Source organism: Acomys russatus, chromosome 13, assembly GCF_903995435.1.
Source record: "Acomys russatus chromosome 13, mAcoRus1.1, whole genome shotgun sequence".
NCBI lineage: Eukaryota > Metazoa > Chordata > Mammalia > Rodentia > Muridae > Acomys > Acomys russatus.
Genome location: NC_067149.1, coordinates 58380847 through 58397132, shown reverse-complemented (window position 1 = coordinate 58397132; position 16286 = coordinate 58380847). Strand labels below are relative to the sequence as shown.

Here is a 16286-nt window from a genome sequence, read left to right as displayed (position 1 = left end):
ACCTGTCACAGTCTTTTGACAGTCTATGCCCCCACCCCAGCTTCATGACTCTGAAGACATAGGTGCTGTCAGGATCGTAGAGCTGATATGCAGTTGACTGCAGTGAGGCATATTTCCATGGTGACATCTTGTAGAATCTCTAATAACCTCTCCCGACCTGCTGTATGCAATCTGCTGGGACTTCTGGGTCAACAGCTTTAGGTCCTTACTCTGTGGCGAGTCTATGTGCATCCTCCTCCACCCAAAGCCTTCCTTAAGAGCCACTGGACTTTGCTGGTACCCACAGCTTCAGACAAAATCCAGAAAAGTACCTGATGTCTCCCAGACCAGCTGGGAGCTGAAGTGCTGTGGAAGGCAGGAAACCTCATTGCAACAGTCTTGCCTGAAAGTAGGTTGGAGGAGAAGAGCAAAGGCTAGCTGTAACACAGGGCTACTGAAGGATAAAACTCAACCCCTGTGTCCTCAGGCTGTGGGCTCGCTTCATCCTTGCGCTATCATAATCATCCCCAACTCTGTCACATTTTTGATGCCAACAAAATAGCTACACACATTGTCAAGTCCTAAATCTGACAAGCTCTTATGGGATCTCAGCTCTGATACATATTTTTTTTTTTTTTTGAGAGAAAAATGAAGAAGGTGCCAACAAAGATGTCCTCAGCTGACATGAGGACAAATTAACTCCTCATCATGGGGGATGGCAGCCCAGCACTTCATCTGAGCGACATCACACTTGGCCATGTTGCATGATCTTGCATTAACCAGTCAGCACTTTAAGTGGAGTTTTGAGGCCTAATACACAGAATCTGATGTATTGATTTATTTGGCCATTCATATGAAGACTCTATTTAGGGTCAGAGAGTGTTCTAGGCTCTGGAGTTCCAACAGTGAGTACCACAGGCAAAACAAAACAAAACAAAAAAATCTTGCCTATTATATCACAGTGTAAGGGAAGGAGGGTAGAGAATTGAAAAAGAATAACATGCAGGTGTCATCAGGGAGTGTTAGTTTTCCTGTAGCAGGTCAGGGGAGGCCTGTGCATCAGAGCTGATACACACAAGGGGTGCTCTCTCTGAGTTTCTCAGGGCTTTCTTGGGCAGAGAAGAAGATGCTTGGGCAGGAACACCTGATGTGTTCAGCAACTCCCATGTGGTCAGGAGGGAAACCTGGACATTAGAGGAGAAACAAGGACCCAGCCTTCCTGGCTCTTAACATAAGGTTTCCATTCTGGTGCCCTTTTTGTTTGTGTCTTCCCATTACGATACCATAGTTCAAGTTCTTGGTAGTTTTCTATTAGACGTTTTTTGTCTAGATCCTCCATTGTCCCAGTTATACACCTACCCTGTGTCCGTCCTTGGCCTGGTCAGTCGCTGTGCTCATGTTGTGCCTTCCATCCAAGTACCATGCTCAGGTGCCGTGTTAACATATACAGGCACCTTCCACCTTCAAGGCACACAATGTATTTGTGGGCTCTGGTATCTTTACTCGTGATAACCTACTTGCTCTGGTCTTCTCCACAAGTCCATGGCAAGGGTTATGCCACACCAGCTCCACCCCCTGCATGACATTCCTTGGGTACTCTAAGTTTCTATAGCCTAGTGTGTGTGTGTGTGTGTGTGTGTGTGTGTGTGTGTGTGTGTGTGTCACCGTGGATAAAGAGAACAAGAACAATGCAGATGCCCAGTGCTCACTGAGTGCTACAATATGGTGGTAGCCAAGTGTTGATGGGCTCATCAGGGTCCCAGGAACAGAACTGGGTTCATGATGTCCCTTTTAGTTATGTGTCTCTGTCTTCTTGCTACATTCTGTACTGCTGTGGTTTGAGTGATTTAGTTACTACCTGTGAGTAAATTCTCTAATGAATGCTTTCTAATAAAACATAAAGCTAATTGGTTGGTGTGTGCATGTGTACATACTTCTTAGCGTGGACCTGTGTGTGTGTGTGTGTGTGTGTGTGTGTGTGTGTGTGTGTGTGTGTGTGTGTGTGTGTACGCGCACATGCACGTGTGTACACACACATGTATGTGCTTGTGTGTGTGTGTTGAGGCCCCAAGGTTGATGTGCCTTATCTTTGCTCCATTGCTCTCCACCTTTGTTTTTGAGGCAGGATCTCTCATTAACATGAAAGCCAATGACTCACCTAGTCTGACTCACCAATGAGCTTCAGGGATATGCCTATCTCTAGTCCCTTTGCCCCGATATTGAGGCTCAGGAGTTCATCACCACCACCCCAGGCTTCTACATGGGTCCTGGGGATCAGAACTCGCATCCTTGTGCTTGAATAGCAGACATTTTACCTACTGTTCTATCTCTACAGCCCCAAATGACCATTTGTTCCTCCTTCTTCCATCCTATGTTACCACTTTTAGGATGGTGAAGAGTGTGACTGTCCAATCTACTACTGTCTCCACAGCTAGGTTAACCCATGGGTGGGGTCTTGAGGGACCTCTCTGAAACCTACATTTCAAGATAGAAGACTTCAAATATCTCTTTTTTTAAAATCTGTTTTGAACATAGATCTTTGTGCCTTGAGGCGATACATGCACTTAGCATTTTAGCAGACCATCTGCTTGTCACATCTTTCCCAAGTTTAGAGCGCTGCTGGTTTTGAAGCAGTCTTGCTCTGTAGATGCCAATGATAAATGGGAAGATATGGGAATAAGCAGTGTGGTATTTTGGTTTAATACTCCTGGGTGACGAAGAGTGATAACTGTGGACTCACTGGAAAAGCCAGAACTATGGGAATAGAGAACATGTCATTGTGATCAGGGACCAGGGGAGATCTAAATTGGAGTATCATCAGGGAGTTTTTCGGGTGATGGAATTGTATCTTGATGGTGCTGGTGACAAGATCCTATGTAAGGGTAAAATCTATAGGCATGCTCATCAATGATGACAATGACACCCAAAATCAATAGTTTGAAAGAACTGTGGATATGGAGGATAATGACAGTAATAGGAGTGGCAAGAGCAGAGTTCAGGGTAGGCAAAGAGGGTTATCTATAGAATTCTCCTCAGTACACAGATTGCACACAGAACCCACCCATCTTTTTTCCTGAGGGCCTAGAAGGGCTTCATGGCATTTGGGCATCGATTCCCTTTGTGATTCAAATGTAGAATCCGAAGTAAGGGGATGAATTATTTATGTGTGGTATTGTCACGCTCTGAAGACAAAAGCCCCCAGCTCCCTCATCAAAAGCAGGATAGCTGTGAGCAAAGTGTCCAGTCTGCAGCTCCGCAAGGTCACAGCTCTAGTGTGTACTAATATGCATATGCTACTTGGACAGACTGAAGGAGAAGAAGCATTTTCAGGCCGGTCTATACTCTGAAAGACACTTTCTCAACTGCTTCATCTCAATGTAGCCACTCACGAGATCTAGCTGTAGTTGATCTCCTGTTGGCCTCTTGAGGACAGTGGCAGACAGCTGAGCAAGAGGTCTCAGGGTCATAACAGCAGCCTGAACAACCAAGGCCATCTGTCTCCATTGAGGAGTTCTGGGGTGCTGGTTCCAGAACTTACTCTTTCCAGTGGCCCCAAAGAATTCACAAATGGGTTTCACTCTCACATCAGGAAACTAACCAGGTTAGAGGGGAGTGTAGGAACAGCAAGTAGCATGCATGCCATGTGTGCACGCATGCACGCACACACACACACACACATACACACACACACACACACACACACACGCGCGCGCGCGCGCGGACACACACACACACTTTCCCCTTTGCAGCTTCCAGGAATTCCTGGCCCCCTGGCAGCTGTTCGCATTTGGAATTTTAATAGTGATGGTATCTCTGGACTCTCCCGTGTTCAGTGTGGTGCTTGCACCATCTCACATAGTCACGGAGGATAGCATAACATATTAGTTATCTTTCTGTTGCTGTGACAGTACACCGTGACCAAGGCAAAAGCTCATTATGGCTTATGTATCCAGAGGGTTAGAGTCCATAATAGCCAGGTAGATGCAGCAAGCAGGCAAGGGGGCTGGACAAGGATGCTGAGAGCTTACACTTGAACCACAGGCACAAGGAAGAAGACGGACAGGAGCTCTGAAGTGCCAAGAGGATTTCAGCTCTGAAAACCGACGCTCAGAGACATTCTCCAGGAAGGTCACAGCTCCTAAACCTCCCCGCAAAGAAGCAAGGACTAGGTATTTAAATGTGGCAACCTACAAAGACATTTCCATTCAAGCTACTACAGAATGCCCCCGAAATTTCACAAAGTTTCATACTGTTCTCATTCCCTGCTCCACCCCACCCCCACCTCCCTGCTGTGCCCAGACTCTCATCAGAACTTTCAGGTCTTCTTCAGCTCCTGTCTTCTCAGTTTCTTCCTTACGGCCTGGTATATGTGCTGGTGCCAGAGGCCTCTTTCTAACACAGAAACACAGTCTTGTCATTCTGACAAAATCCATCAATCACTTCCGTTGACAATGGGCATGCTGTTAGCAGTAGCCATGCTAACAGCTACTTCTGTATGCTTATCGCGTGCCGGGCACTCCGTTACTGCACTGCTCGGGGACGCTAGCTGAATACTCACATTGGCTGGGCAGTACACTCTACAAGTGTGGGACGTGAAGCACAGAGATGCTAAGTGAGCTGTGCAAGGTCTCATGGCTATCAAGAGGCAGAACTGGCGCGTGTACTCAGGCAGGGCCTCTCGCGTTCACCATACCTTAGAGCGGTGCCTCTCACCCTTCCGAAGGCTGTGACCCTTTAACATAATTGCTCATGTTGTGGTGACTTCTCCCCGGGCGTAAAACTATGTCCTCGCTACTTCAGAACTGTAATTTTGCTACTGTTATGAACTGTAATGTAGATACCTGATATGCAGAATATCTGATATGCGACCCCAAAGGAATTGAGACCCACAGGTTGAGAAACACGGCCTGAGAGTGAGCCCACTAAACTCTTTGGCATAGGCGTAGGCTCCCTTTGAGAGCCAGGACCTGTTTCCCTCTTCACCCTTAGCAGCCTTCAGCTTTATCTATAAGGCTGTAGCAAAGTATGTGGGGTGGGGTGGAGGGTGGGGCGGGGTGCGGGTGTTACTCACGGTCTGTGACAGTGCATGAACTCTCTCGTTCCACAGATAGTGAATGAGTGTGGCTGCTGTTGCAACTCTATGGTACCTTTAAGGAGAGTGTTGTGTCTAGATACTGCTTTGCTTCTTCTGTCCAAATAGAGAACTCTTCTCTGTCACCCCTCGGTTGCTGTTTGTTCTGTGTTCTCACTGACACAGACCCAGCTTCCCTGGAGCTTCTGTCACCTTGTTCATTGCCCTGTCTCACCAGTCTGGCCCTCTTTATTGGCCAGTTTCTGGGTCCCTTGCATGTCCCACATGCTCTGTGGATACCTCGTCCTGCTTATGCAAGTCTCAGCTCAAATGCTACCTTCTCAGAGAGGCCTTTTGATGACTGCCAATCAAAATCCATCTGTATCATTACAGGGTTTCTCTTGTCTTGGAACATCTTATTTTCACTGTCTGAAACCAGTAACTCACTGATGCCGCGGCTACCTTAGAGCTTAGAGGCGCAAAGCAAGAACCTACTTTATTGTATCTCACTGTCTTGGGGGTCAGATATCTGGGTAAAGCTTGGCCTTGTGCGTCTTCCACCTTATGTGGCATGGGCGAAGCCAGCTGACCTTCACCTAAGGGCTGAGCTGGACCTGGCTGGGCTTGAGGGACCTAAATGGCTGTGCTGGCTGGAGTGGATAGAGCAGAGAGACCAGCTGGGGCTACAGTCAGGAGCACCCACAGGTGCTGTCTCCAGTTTAGTGGCCTCAGGCCTGGGGCCTGGGACTGGGTCCAAGACTAGATATGTTAGACTCCCTATATGCTAAAACAGTTCCCTTGGAACGGAGTGCCGAGAGGCCAGTGGAGAAGCTGCAAAGGAGCATGCTCATTCTTAAGTTCAGGAGTCTCAAGAGTGGTGCTTCAGCTGGCTAGCCTAGAAGAGGGAACATAGACTTCTCTCTAGACATGAAGAATGGCAGTATATGCCTGGCCCACTTTAGCCTACCACATATTTAAAGCACATACATTCATATGTAGGTGAGTGTATATACAGATCCACACATATGTATCTATGTATGTTTGTGTATATGTTACCCATAATCCTTTTGTGATATGAGCTTCTTGAGATTATTCTGTAGAGCCACATCCCCTGCTTCTAGAACCCTTGTCTACACATAACAATACTTCCTGAATACAAATAGAAATGACAGAATGCGTTCAAGAAGATATGAAAGGCAGAGTTAGTAAACACTTGGATGAACACTTACATTTCCGACTCTCCTGGGAGGTTAACTCCTGCAAACAGGGCCTGATTTTTTTCACCTTTTCTTCTATCTTAATATACCTTCCACTAATAGATGCTTGGTAAATATTTGCCAAATGAACTGATGTATTCCAATTACTATAAAGAAGATGAAGTGGTAATTCCCAGCACATACATAACTCTTGGATCAGTGTGGCTATTATTACTAGTTTAACAGAGCCCCATTCTCAGGAAAATCAACCTGCATATTTATTTTACTCTAAGAAAACAAACTGGACTAGACCCTACACATTTCCCCTTGTTCCTCTTTCTTTGTCTTTGCCAGAAGCTCTGTGAGAGCTTTCACTAGTTGGCGGCAGCCAAACAGCCCTAGGGTCCCACAGACTGATCATTTGAGAGTGGGGACCGATGTCCCTGGTCCTCAAGCATTGTTCTCCTTGCATGACTGACTACCAAGAGGAATTCACTTTAAGGTCATTACGACAGGCTGAGATGCTGATATGAAAGGCTCGGGGTACTGAATTCAGAGTCACTGCTCTGCAGGAAGAGCAAGTGAGATTACAACTGTGCCACTGTGAATTTACAGTGATTGCCAGGAGCAAGTGTTAGACCCAGTGGAGAGGGTGGGAGTGAGCAACTGTGACACCAGCAAGGGAAGGATGGCCTCCCAGGTGACCCCACTTAACACCATATGGCCTCACTTCCCAGGAAGCCAGGGCAGAAGGACTCTTGACAGCATCCCAGCTGGCAGTGGAGAGCCTCAGCTTGTCCTCCACACAGCCTGGGACAATATCCTTGACCTCTCCAGGACTTTGATGTCTTTATCTGTGAAATGGGCCTGATCCCTGAGGATCCTCCCCTTCTGTGTTTTCATTTGACTAATGGACCTGTGTTTTAGCAATCCCAATCTGGGTGGCCTCCAGAAAAATACTGAATTGAAGGAAGACTTACAGTGACCAAAAATGATTAATAAGGAAGACTAGTTTATTTTTATTTTTATTTTAAAGGCTTTTTATTATAGAATATTCATCTCTACTTATAGGATTATTATTATAAACAAGAGTTCAAAAGAAATTTTACAATACAAATTGCTTTCATTTTTACACAAGTCTTATTTTTTACATATTATCAACTCCAGAATGTCTCTATTGACAGAATTATAGATAATTAAGTGTCAATTACTGAAAAGTGAATAGTTTATGTTCTCACTAGATTGAAACAAAACTTTTATTTTATTTTTTCCTGGTTTTTTTTTTTTAGTTGAAAAATAAAATCATTCATATTACATCTCAATTGCTATCCCATCCCGTGCATCCTTCCACTCCTCCCTCCCTCCAGCTTTCACCCTATTCCCCTTCCCTGTGACTGTAACTGAGGGGGACCTCCTCCCCTTCAATATAATAGTAGGGTATCATGTTTCTTCTTGGTAGCCTGCTATCCTTCCTCCGAGTGCCATCGGACCTCCCCATCAAGGGGACATGGCCAAATATGGGGCACCAGAGTTCATGGGAAAGTCAGTCTCCAGTCTCCACTTAACTGTGGAGAATGTCCTGTCCCTTGGCTAGATCTGGGTAGGGGTTTGATGATAACTGCATGTATTGTCCTTGGTTGGTGGGAAGGCTATTTTTTTTTAAAAAAATTTTCGCCATTTTAAAATCAGACAGGATTTTTTAATCTAATTATTGTTTTCCTTGGCTTATTGAAGTCATAATTTTTCAAATTATTTGTCAAGATCTTCCCTGGTCTAACTTAGATTCTTCAAAGTATACATTTTTATTCGTCCCCTATACCCCAGCAACTGTCACCAAGGTTAAACAATAGGGCTTGCGTCTTGGGTGGGTTTTATTATAAGGGCATTTATCAGAACATCAAGGCACTTGGGGTTTTCCCTTTTCTTCTTCCCCATGGGTCTCCTTTAGCATACACACTGTTCCCTGTGAAGGTGAATTTTAGTCACAAGGTCTAATGACAGTTTCTAAAGACCTGTTTCATTTGAACCTCCCATCAACTAAACAAGAATTTTCAAAGGGGAAAGCAAGCTTATTTCTATATCTGCTCTGGCTAATTCTGAGCCTGTGTCCTCCTTGTGGCCCCCTCCCCCCACCCGAGGCTGGCCTAGCTAAGGGGCAGATTAGAGAACAAGACTTTCCGTTCTAAGGGAATGCCACCACACACAGAGCAGCTTTACATATAACAATTTCATGGTCACAGAAGCATCTAACAGTTTTGAGCTTTGTGTACTGTAAAGCACTTACGAACATATTGTCTTAGTTATTAAAATCATATTTCCAGGGGGAAAAAATGGGACTTTGCAAGGCTAAGTAACTTGCCCATGTTTGTGCTCCTATAATAGACATGAGTGAGGGCTGAATTGAAACCAAATTGCCTCACAACCTAAATTTTGTCCACAGGACCTTCCCACTGCAATCTGCATTGTTTCTCTGGTTATTTGCTCAGGGATGGTGCCCAAGTGATAAAAAGTCTTGTTCTATCATTACTAATTTGTTTTTCAAAGAGCTTTAATTTATTTTCAGATACTTCTTCCCAGTTGGTGGCTTTACCTTCTCATGGTCTTAACTGCGTCTTTTAAAGAGAAGTTCTGCATTTTGATACCCTTTAATTTGTCTTTATTTCCTCAGTTGGTGGACTGGACATGTGATGCATAGTCTTCATCTAAGTCTAGCTTACAAAAATGTCCTCATATATTTTCTCCTGAAAAGTTTACAAGTTTGAGGTAATTGCTATTGATCTTGTGAGGTGAGGAATAAAGTTTGTTTTGTGCAGGAACATCTAATTATCTTCACACTATTTGTTGAAAACTAGCTTATCTCCACCGAACTGCCTTCAACCACACTGTATGTGTGAATGTCTGGTGTAGCTGCTCTGTTCTGTCAACAATTCTCCTTCATCATTTTTGCATCCATGCCACAATGTCACTGTAGCTCTTCAACATGTCTTCAAAATCCTTCAGTGTTGCCCTTCTTTTGAAAATGGTGTTTGCTATTCTAGGTCTGTATTTTTTTTATGTTTTATTTAAAATAATGTAGAGAATCTGAAGAGCATTTGAAGTTAAAAAGATTATGGTACAAAGTTAGAAACACCTCGGCTTGTAGCCGGAAGTAGGGACATTGGGCATGGGGTTTCATTTGGTTAATCAAAATTTGTTGCATGGACCTTGCATACGTTGAGTTTCTAAAAAAATTGCCTAGATGACAATAATTTATATTAGATGGGAATTGGATGTAATTCCACCTTTCAGTAATACTTCAGGAACTACTGTGGGACCTATAGGACCTTAGGCCTTTGCATCTATTGCCACTGATTTAGCAAAGTACAGATTTACAGAAGAGAGAGAGTTTGTTTGACCACAGTGGCTGCTACCTCCCATGCCATCCGCTCTGCTCTGGATTTAGGGGATGGGTTTCTTCAAATTTCTGGGGAGTTATATTTGACAGTCTTGTGTGAAGTATTCTGGTGTCTGTCTCTTTCATTAAACAATAACCTTGTTTACTGTAAGCTTGCTATCTGCCAGGCAAAGTGAAGAGTCATTCTTAATTAGGACAGTGAAAGCACTGATGATATTTGCCACCACTGCCATGGGGTGCTATTGAGAAAATTACCCTCACTGGGCTCCTATTTCATCATTTGTTGAGTGAAAGGTTAGTTAGCTCTGAGTAGACAACTCATCTCTAAAATTCTCCAGTTCTTCTATATTTATTCACTTAAAAATTGTAGCCCCTTAAAGAAATAAGCAAAGGCTATTTATGGCGTAAAGCCTGCTGGTCACAAAAGGAGAGTTTTTCCAGTTGGGAGGTCTGGTCTTTTGAAGTGCCTAAACATTCCATTCGCAGTGCATGTGTCTCTGACTCTACTCTTAACGGAGGCCAACACTGAGCAGCTATAGCGGCTGTGAGGGCTCCTCGTGCTATGAGAATCTATGGTCCACAGAACCCTCAAATTCTGAGGAGGAGAAGAACGGCCACTGAATTTGGACAGTTTTAAAAGTTCAGTGGTCCCCTGGGTCAGCGAGCTAGGTGTTCAACTCCAGCCTCAAGATAACAGACACAGCGTTAGAACCAAGGGCACTTTAAACATCGTCGCTGCCCTCCCTATGCCAAGGCATAGCTTTATGCCCGTATTGTGTGTCATGTTAGCTAAACTTTCAGGACAGGAACATTAGACAGCCTGCTGTTTATCAGCAAAGCCAAACTGAATCGCACATCAATTCAGAACAATGTGTGACCAACTCCTGAGCGTCTGCTATCTTAGTTTGCTTTCTATTGCTGTGATAATGACCGTAGCCAAAGGTAATGTGGGAAGAAGGGGTTATCTGGCTTATAAGTCCCAATCATTGTCCATCAAGGAGGGAAGCCAAGCCAGGAACTCAAGCTGGGCAGGAATCTGGAGGCAAGAACTGCAGTAAAAACCATGGAGGAGGGCTGTGCTTCATATTGACTTGCTCTCCATGGCTTGTTCAGACCTGCTTTTTTTTTTTTTCTTTAAATAAAACTCAGGACCACGTGTGTAAGTGTAGCACCACTTGCAGTGGACTGGGCCCTTCTACATCAGTCATTAATCAAGAAAATACCTTACAGTGCTTTACAGACTTGCCTACAGTACAGTCTGACATAGGCATTTTCTCAATTGAAGTCCCTCTCACCGGGTAACCTGCTTTGTGTCAAGCAAACCTACTGTGTGTCAGGTGCTGTGCCAAGTACTTCTCTTGCATTGTGTAAGTCTGTCTCATTCTTGAAAATTGGCCATCACCAACTCCTTGTTATGGAGGAAGAAATGATGCACCTTTTCTGTTAGCAACGATAGTCATGAAATAAGCTTAAACTACTAATGCCTACATCCAAGGCTAGTTCTCAGGACTTAGCCAGTACATTTAGGGAGTCATTGAATTTATAGCATGAACTTAGTACTCTAAACCACAATAACAAGTACTGATGGGTCATTTTGGGGCCAGCTTGACAGAAGGAAGAATTCACAGGAGGTTTCTCAAAGCAGTTGCTTTGAGCCATATTTTAAAATGAAGGACATGAATTGGGCCAAAGAGAAAGGTGAGTTTGTGTTAAGGAGATGGATTTGATGAGGCCGCGGAAATACAAATGGTCAAATTATGTGCTTGGGAAGCAACATTAAGACCTAACTCATTGCAGGGTAATAGCCAGGAATAAAGCTGATGTCATAGAGACAGAATCCAAGGAATTTAAATTCTGGTCTTAGGCGTTGGGAGATACACTCTCAGAGTTTAAGAGGGGAACATAGTGAAAAATGGCACGGAATTTGCAAGTTATCCAATAGCTGGTATAGGATCAACAGAATTTTGAGTGCTTTGAAGGTCAAGAGAAAATTCTTAGCAAAATATATTTGATATTCGAACATCATCTTCATGAATATAATGCTGTGGGACCTTAATTGTACAATGACAGTATATTTGGGCCTCTGAATTAAGAGGCCTGGGTGCACATTTTAAACACTTTTGGAAATAAAGGTGACTAATCTACCACAAACTGTATCACACCACCTTCAAGCCTGTCATCAATGGTATTGTGCTATGTGCATAGAAGGAACACACAAGGTTATAGATTAAACTCAGGGTTGGGCAAATAGAAATCTCTCAACAATATGTATTAAATTGAGTTGAATTGAAGTCCACTTCCAGAAGGCAATTACTGCTCCTGAGTGAGGGCTAATGTGTTTGCTGAATTAGAGTTGGTTCTTTTCCATTATAAACTCACTAATGCTGACCTAACGTCTCTGCACATTTTCTAAAGCATTTCTTCCTTTCTCTGTCTCTGTCTCCCTCTCTTGTTCTCTCTCTCTCTCTCTCTCCAGTTCCAGAGACCTAATGACTTCTCACCCCCTTTCCGCTTTGGGACTGTGCCCAATGGCAGCACAGAGAGGAATATCCGTAATAACTATGCAGAAATGCATGCCTACATGGGAAAGTTCAACCAAAGGGGTGTAGATGATGCCTTGCTCTCCCTGAAAACAGGGTAAGAACGGCCTCCCAGCTCAGAGTGATATGCTTCACACATCCATTAGATGTCATTGCACCAAAGACCCGCTCCCAAGTTCAATCTGGCAGCGCCATTCCAACCATTGTAGGGAACTCTAAGGCTGTTCCTTGCTTCTGTGTACCATCCTGCAAATTGTTTTCCGCTTGCATGAATGTGGGCACAGATGGAAGAGTAGAGAGGAAGAGCCAAGGAGAGAGCTCATACATGTTACACACGAACTACAGTCTTAGAGATGTGAGAGACCATCCCAATGCCTACAGATGGGGGGGGGGGAGTGAAAGAGGAAGGCTGCAAAAGTTTTTGGATGACAACAAGAATGTGTTGGTTGATTCCCCAATCGCAGCTTTGATTGTCACTCCCCATAGCCGTTCGCTGTGCTCAGGGTGTGTTTGTTCACAGAGTGTGGATGCGCTGGCGTTTAGCTCACTGGGCACATGTGTGCTTTTGTTCAAAAGCCAGAGCCGCAAAAGATGACTGACATTTGAGCACTATAAATGTTGAGATTTGGAGGCTAATGCATCATAAAGCTGTTTCCCTTTGCTCTGTGATAACTACTAACCTGTGGACCTCTCCTTTGGCCACCCTTGCACCTCAAAGTCTCCAAGTACCACCTGGATGTGGTGGCCACCTAAAGCACTATGGGATTCCATCTTACTGCCATGAACAGTCACAAGGGGTTTCAGAAGATGGGAACTGAGGTTAGGGTAGGAGTTTGAGTAGGTCCAAACTGTGGGCCACCCATAACGCCCAATCGTGCTGGATGTTTGGCGTTTGGGCATGCTACCAACCTACATTTTAAAGGACACATTTTATAAAGTGTCTTGTAGCTTGTCATGTGAGAAAGGGCTTGCTTCCCACCCCGCCCGCCACTCCCCCTTGAAGAGAGACGGAACTCCCTAGCTTAGAGCTGCTCGGAAGGGCTGCATGTCCTGCTTTCTCTCAGACTGTTCCTTGCATGGCTTCATCTGAGCTGCTTCCTCAGCCTTTAATGTGTAGCACTGTTGGTTTGGAAGAGTGGTGCATGCCTTTCTGTGCTGAGCCTCCATCTTTCCTCTCTGCATCCCTTCTTTGCTAAGCTCAATGTCTTGCGTGATGTGCATGTAGGTTTGGGGATTTGAAAGATCTTGGTTCTTCTGTATGCTGCCTTCTCTTGCAGAGCTCCATGTTTGCTCTTGCCCAAGCTTGACCTGTCACCACCCTGACCCCTCAAACCAGAGTCACATAGCACAAGAGAGAGTATTGAAGCCTTTCTCACCACCAAAATAGCCACACATCGGCTGAAACAGGAACACCTATACTTTCCCCGACTCTGGACTATAATGAACTGAGAAATGAAAAAAAAAAAAATGTTATATAAGTCTTACCCGTGCTATTTGTTATCATTGTGGTACTTGCTTTTCATTATTTCTGTTATTATTTTTATTGATTCCTTTTTACTCCTTCTCCTTTTCAGACACAGCTTATGAGTTGGCCTCAGGCCCAACTTACATTCTTATCATTCCTGGTGGGAGGGGGAGAAGAAACAACTCCTTTCAACTTGAAATCATCAAGAGCAGCCTGGAATGCAGTCTTTAGACTCTCATGGTAGTCCAGCTTGAGCCTTATTGTGAGCCAGTACTCCCCATAGTCTCTGAAACCCTACCACCTCATACTAATAGCCCAATAGGTAGTTTTGTTATATAATTTCCTCCTTGGTATTTGTTGGTTTGCTTCTTTCTTATGCAGGAAGCTTGATGCTTTCATCTACGATGCTGCAGTGCTCAACTACATGGCTGGAAGAGATGAAGGCTGCAAGCTAGTGACCATTGGCAGTGGCAAAGTCTTTGCTTCCACAGGCTATGGCATTGCTATCCAAAAAGACTCTGGGTGGAAGCGCCAGGTGGACCTTGCTATCCTGCAGCTATTTGGAGATGGTAAGTTAGAGAAAAGGGAAGTGCCCACTTGGCCTCAACCAATAGCCATTCTGAAATAGCAACCTTTATTCTCTGTGCATCCAACATAGCATGTCACAGGATATGGTAAGATGGGAGAAAAATTTCTTAGACTCTTACAGCCACATAACAAATGACATGACTAGAGTGACATAAACTCTAGAACTCATTGGATTGAAATTCTGAACACTATGGATATCAATACGGGCTTCCCGTGAAAGCGATGAGGGAGAATCCTCTTTGTGCTTGTTATACAGTTTTTGATGGCTTCTACTTGGTGTTCCTTGACCTGTCAAAGCACCACTCAGATCTCTATGTTCATACTACCTGGATGAATGTTTTCTTCTGAATTCATGTCTCTGCATCTACCCTTTTCTTAAGGCCAATCACATGAGGTTAGTGGCCTGCTGTGTTCCAGTGTGACTTCACCATGATTAGTTACATCTGCAATGACCCTATTTCCAAATAAAGTCACATCTCAAGCTACCAGAAGTTAGGAATTCAATATATAGATTACACGGAGACACATTTTTTTAACCCACACTGGGTAAAGATGAGGGAAGGGATTAAAGTAGTTGGTGACAAGGGTGCACTGGAAAATTGTATGATATAATGAAAGCTTTAGGGATAAAATAGGCCACAGTTAGATGTTTCAGATATCAGCCCATGTAAAATTATGGTATAATTTGAGCCTTTTCTTATCACTGGATCTAGCTCCCAAATAATGAAATGGAGACCTACTAGACTTATTCAACAAGCCTTAAAATATCTATTCTAGCCCTCTATAATGGTCTGGCTACTTCCCAGTCACAACCCCTGAATTACTTGCCATATTAGTCCCACTTGAGTTGGTTCTGCTCTATCAGGCCAGTCCTCTTGGCTGCGTCCTTTCTCTCCTTCTTCTTCTTCCTTCTGTCTTCCTCTTGTGGTCCCTCCTGAGATCCCTCACTGGATCAAAAGCCCAGCCTTTCTATCTCCTCTGCCCAGTCATTGGCTGTTCAGCTTCTTTATTAACCAATCAGAGATTTGGGGGAGCAATTTTTACACAACACTGATCAATGATCGTGACAATACTCAATGTCTAAACTGCAACCAGATCTTAGGACACAGAATTCAGCATCTGAATACACAGCACACCAGACCAACCCCACAACAAGCCCACATGTGGCGCAAACATTAAGCAGAACTGCATGGCAATGCTCTTTGTGTTCCCAAAGGAAGGACACAGAAATGGTGTGTGTCTGTTTCCTTATCTTTCGTTCTGTCCTGTCATGATCTTCTGGCTGAAGAGGTAGAGCACAAGCATCTTCAGATGTGGGTACCAGAAGGCACTCACTTCCTGTATCTTTAGGGTGGTGGACTGAACACTGAGAAATCTATCTCATGAAACTACTATCTTCTGCATTTCTCTTCACTTCGTTATTCCAAGAACTGACTCTTCCCTCGATCCCTCACCAACAAACTAATCCAGATACAGATGGGCCTTGCTGTGCATGGGTTCTTATCCCATCAGCCACATGGGTTTGTCAATTAAGGCTGGAGGCCTTTCTCTATCCAAGAGACAAAAAACCCAGGGGTAGGTTTCCAGATTCCAGCTGAATCTGGCTGCTGGACTGGTTAGAAACAGTATTGTTGAACCAAAGAAGAAAAGAAGAAGAGCAAGTGGATTCCTGTCAGGAGTAGGGAGTTAGAGCTAGAGTGTTGAAAAGCCATGGCATAGCCAGTAGTTACCAAGTACATCAGTAGAGATGACTTCAGCTTTCATTGTGGCCTGCAAAGGTCAAACTCTGACCAAATTGGAGTTGACAAAATGCTACCCTTCATGAGATATCCAGGGTTTCATTTCTGTGGAATTACTGCATTCTAAGGGTCTGGGTCTTGTTTTCTTTCATTTTCTTTCTCCCCCCCCCCTTTCAGATTTCTACATTTCTACTGACTAGTGTCCAGTGACAGTTGTAAGAGTCATTGAGATCTGACAGAACCAGAGTAATCAATGCACGCTTAGGCGGGGTTGAAAGGAAGCAGGTTCCATTGTGACGGTCCCATTTCATTCC

The 16286-nt window shown here is 44.2% G+C and overlaps 1 protein-coding gene across 3 annotated transcripts in view; it reads left to right on the top strand.

Moving 5' to 3' along the window:
• Positions 1 to 16286, top strand: part of Grin2b (glutamate ionotropic receptor NMDA type subunit 2B) — a 454116-nt gene that overhangs the window by 415018 nt on the left and 22812 nt on the right. For all 3 annotated transcript variants that reach the window (XM_051155469.1, XM_051155468.1, XM_051155467.1), the window contains exons 10-11: positions 12117 to 12277; positions 14027 to 14214. In XM_051155469.1, coding sequence (XP_051011426.1) covers positions 12117 to 12277; positions 14027 to 14214 — 349 coding nt within the window. The remainder of the gene's footprint in view (positions 1 to 12116; positions 12278 to 14026; positions 14215 to 16286) is intronic.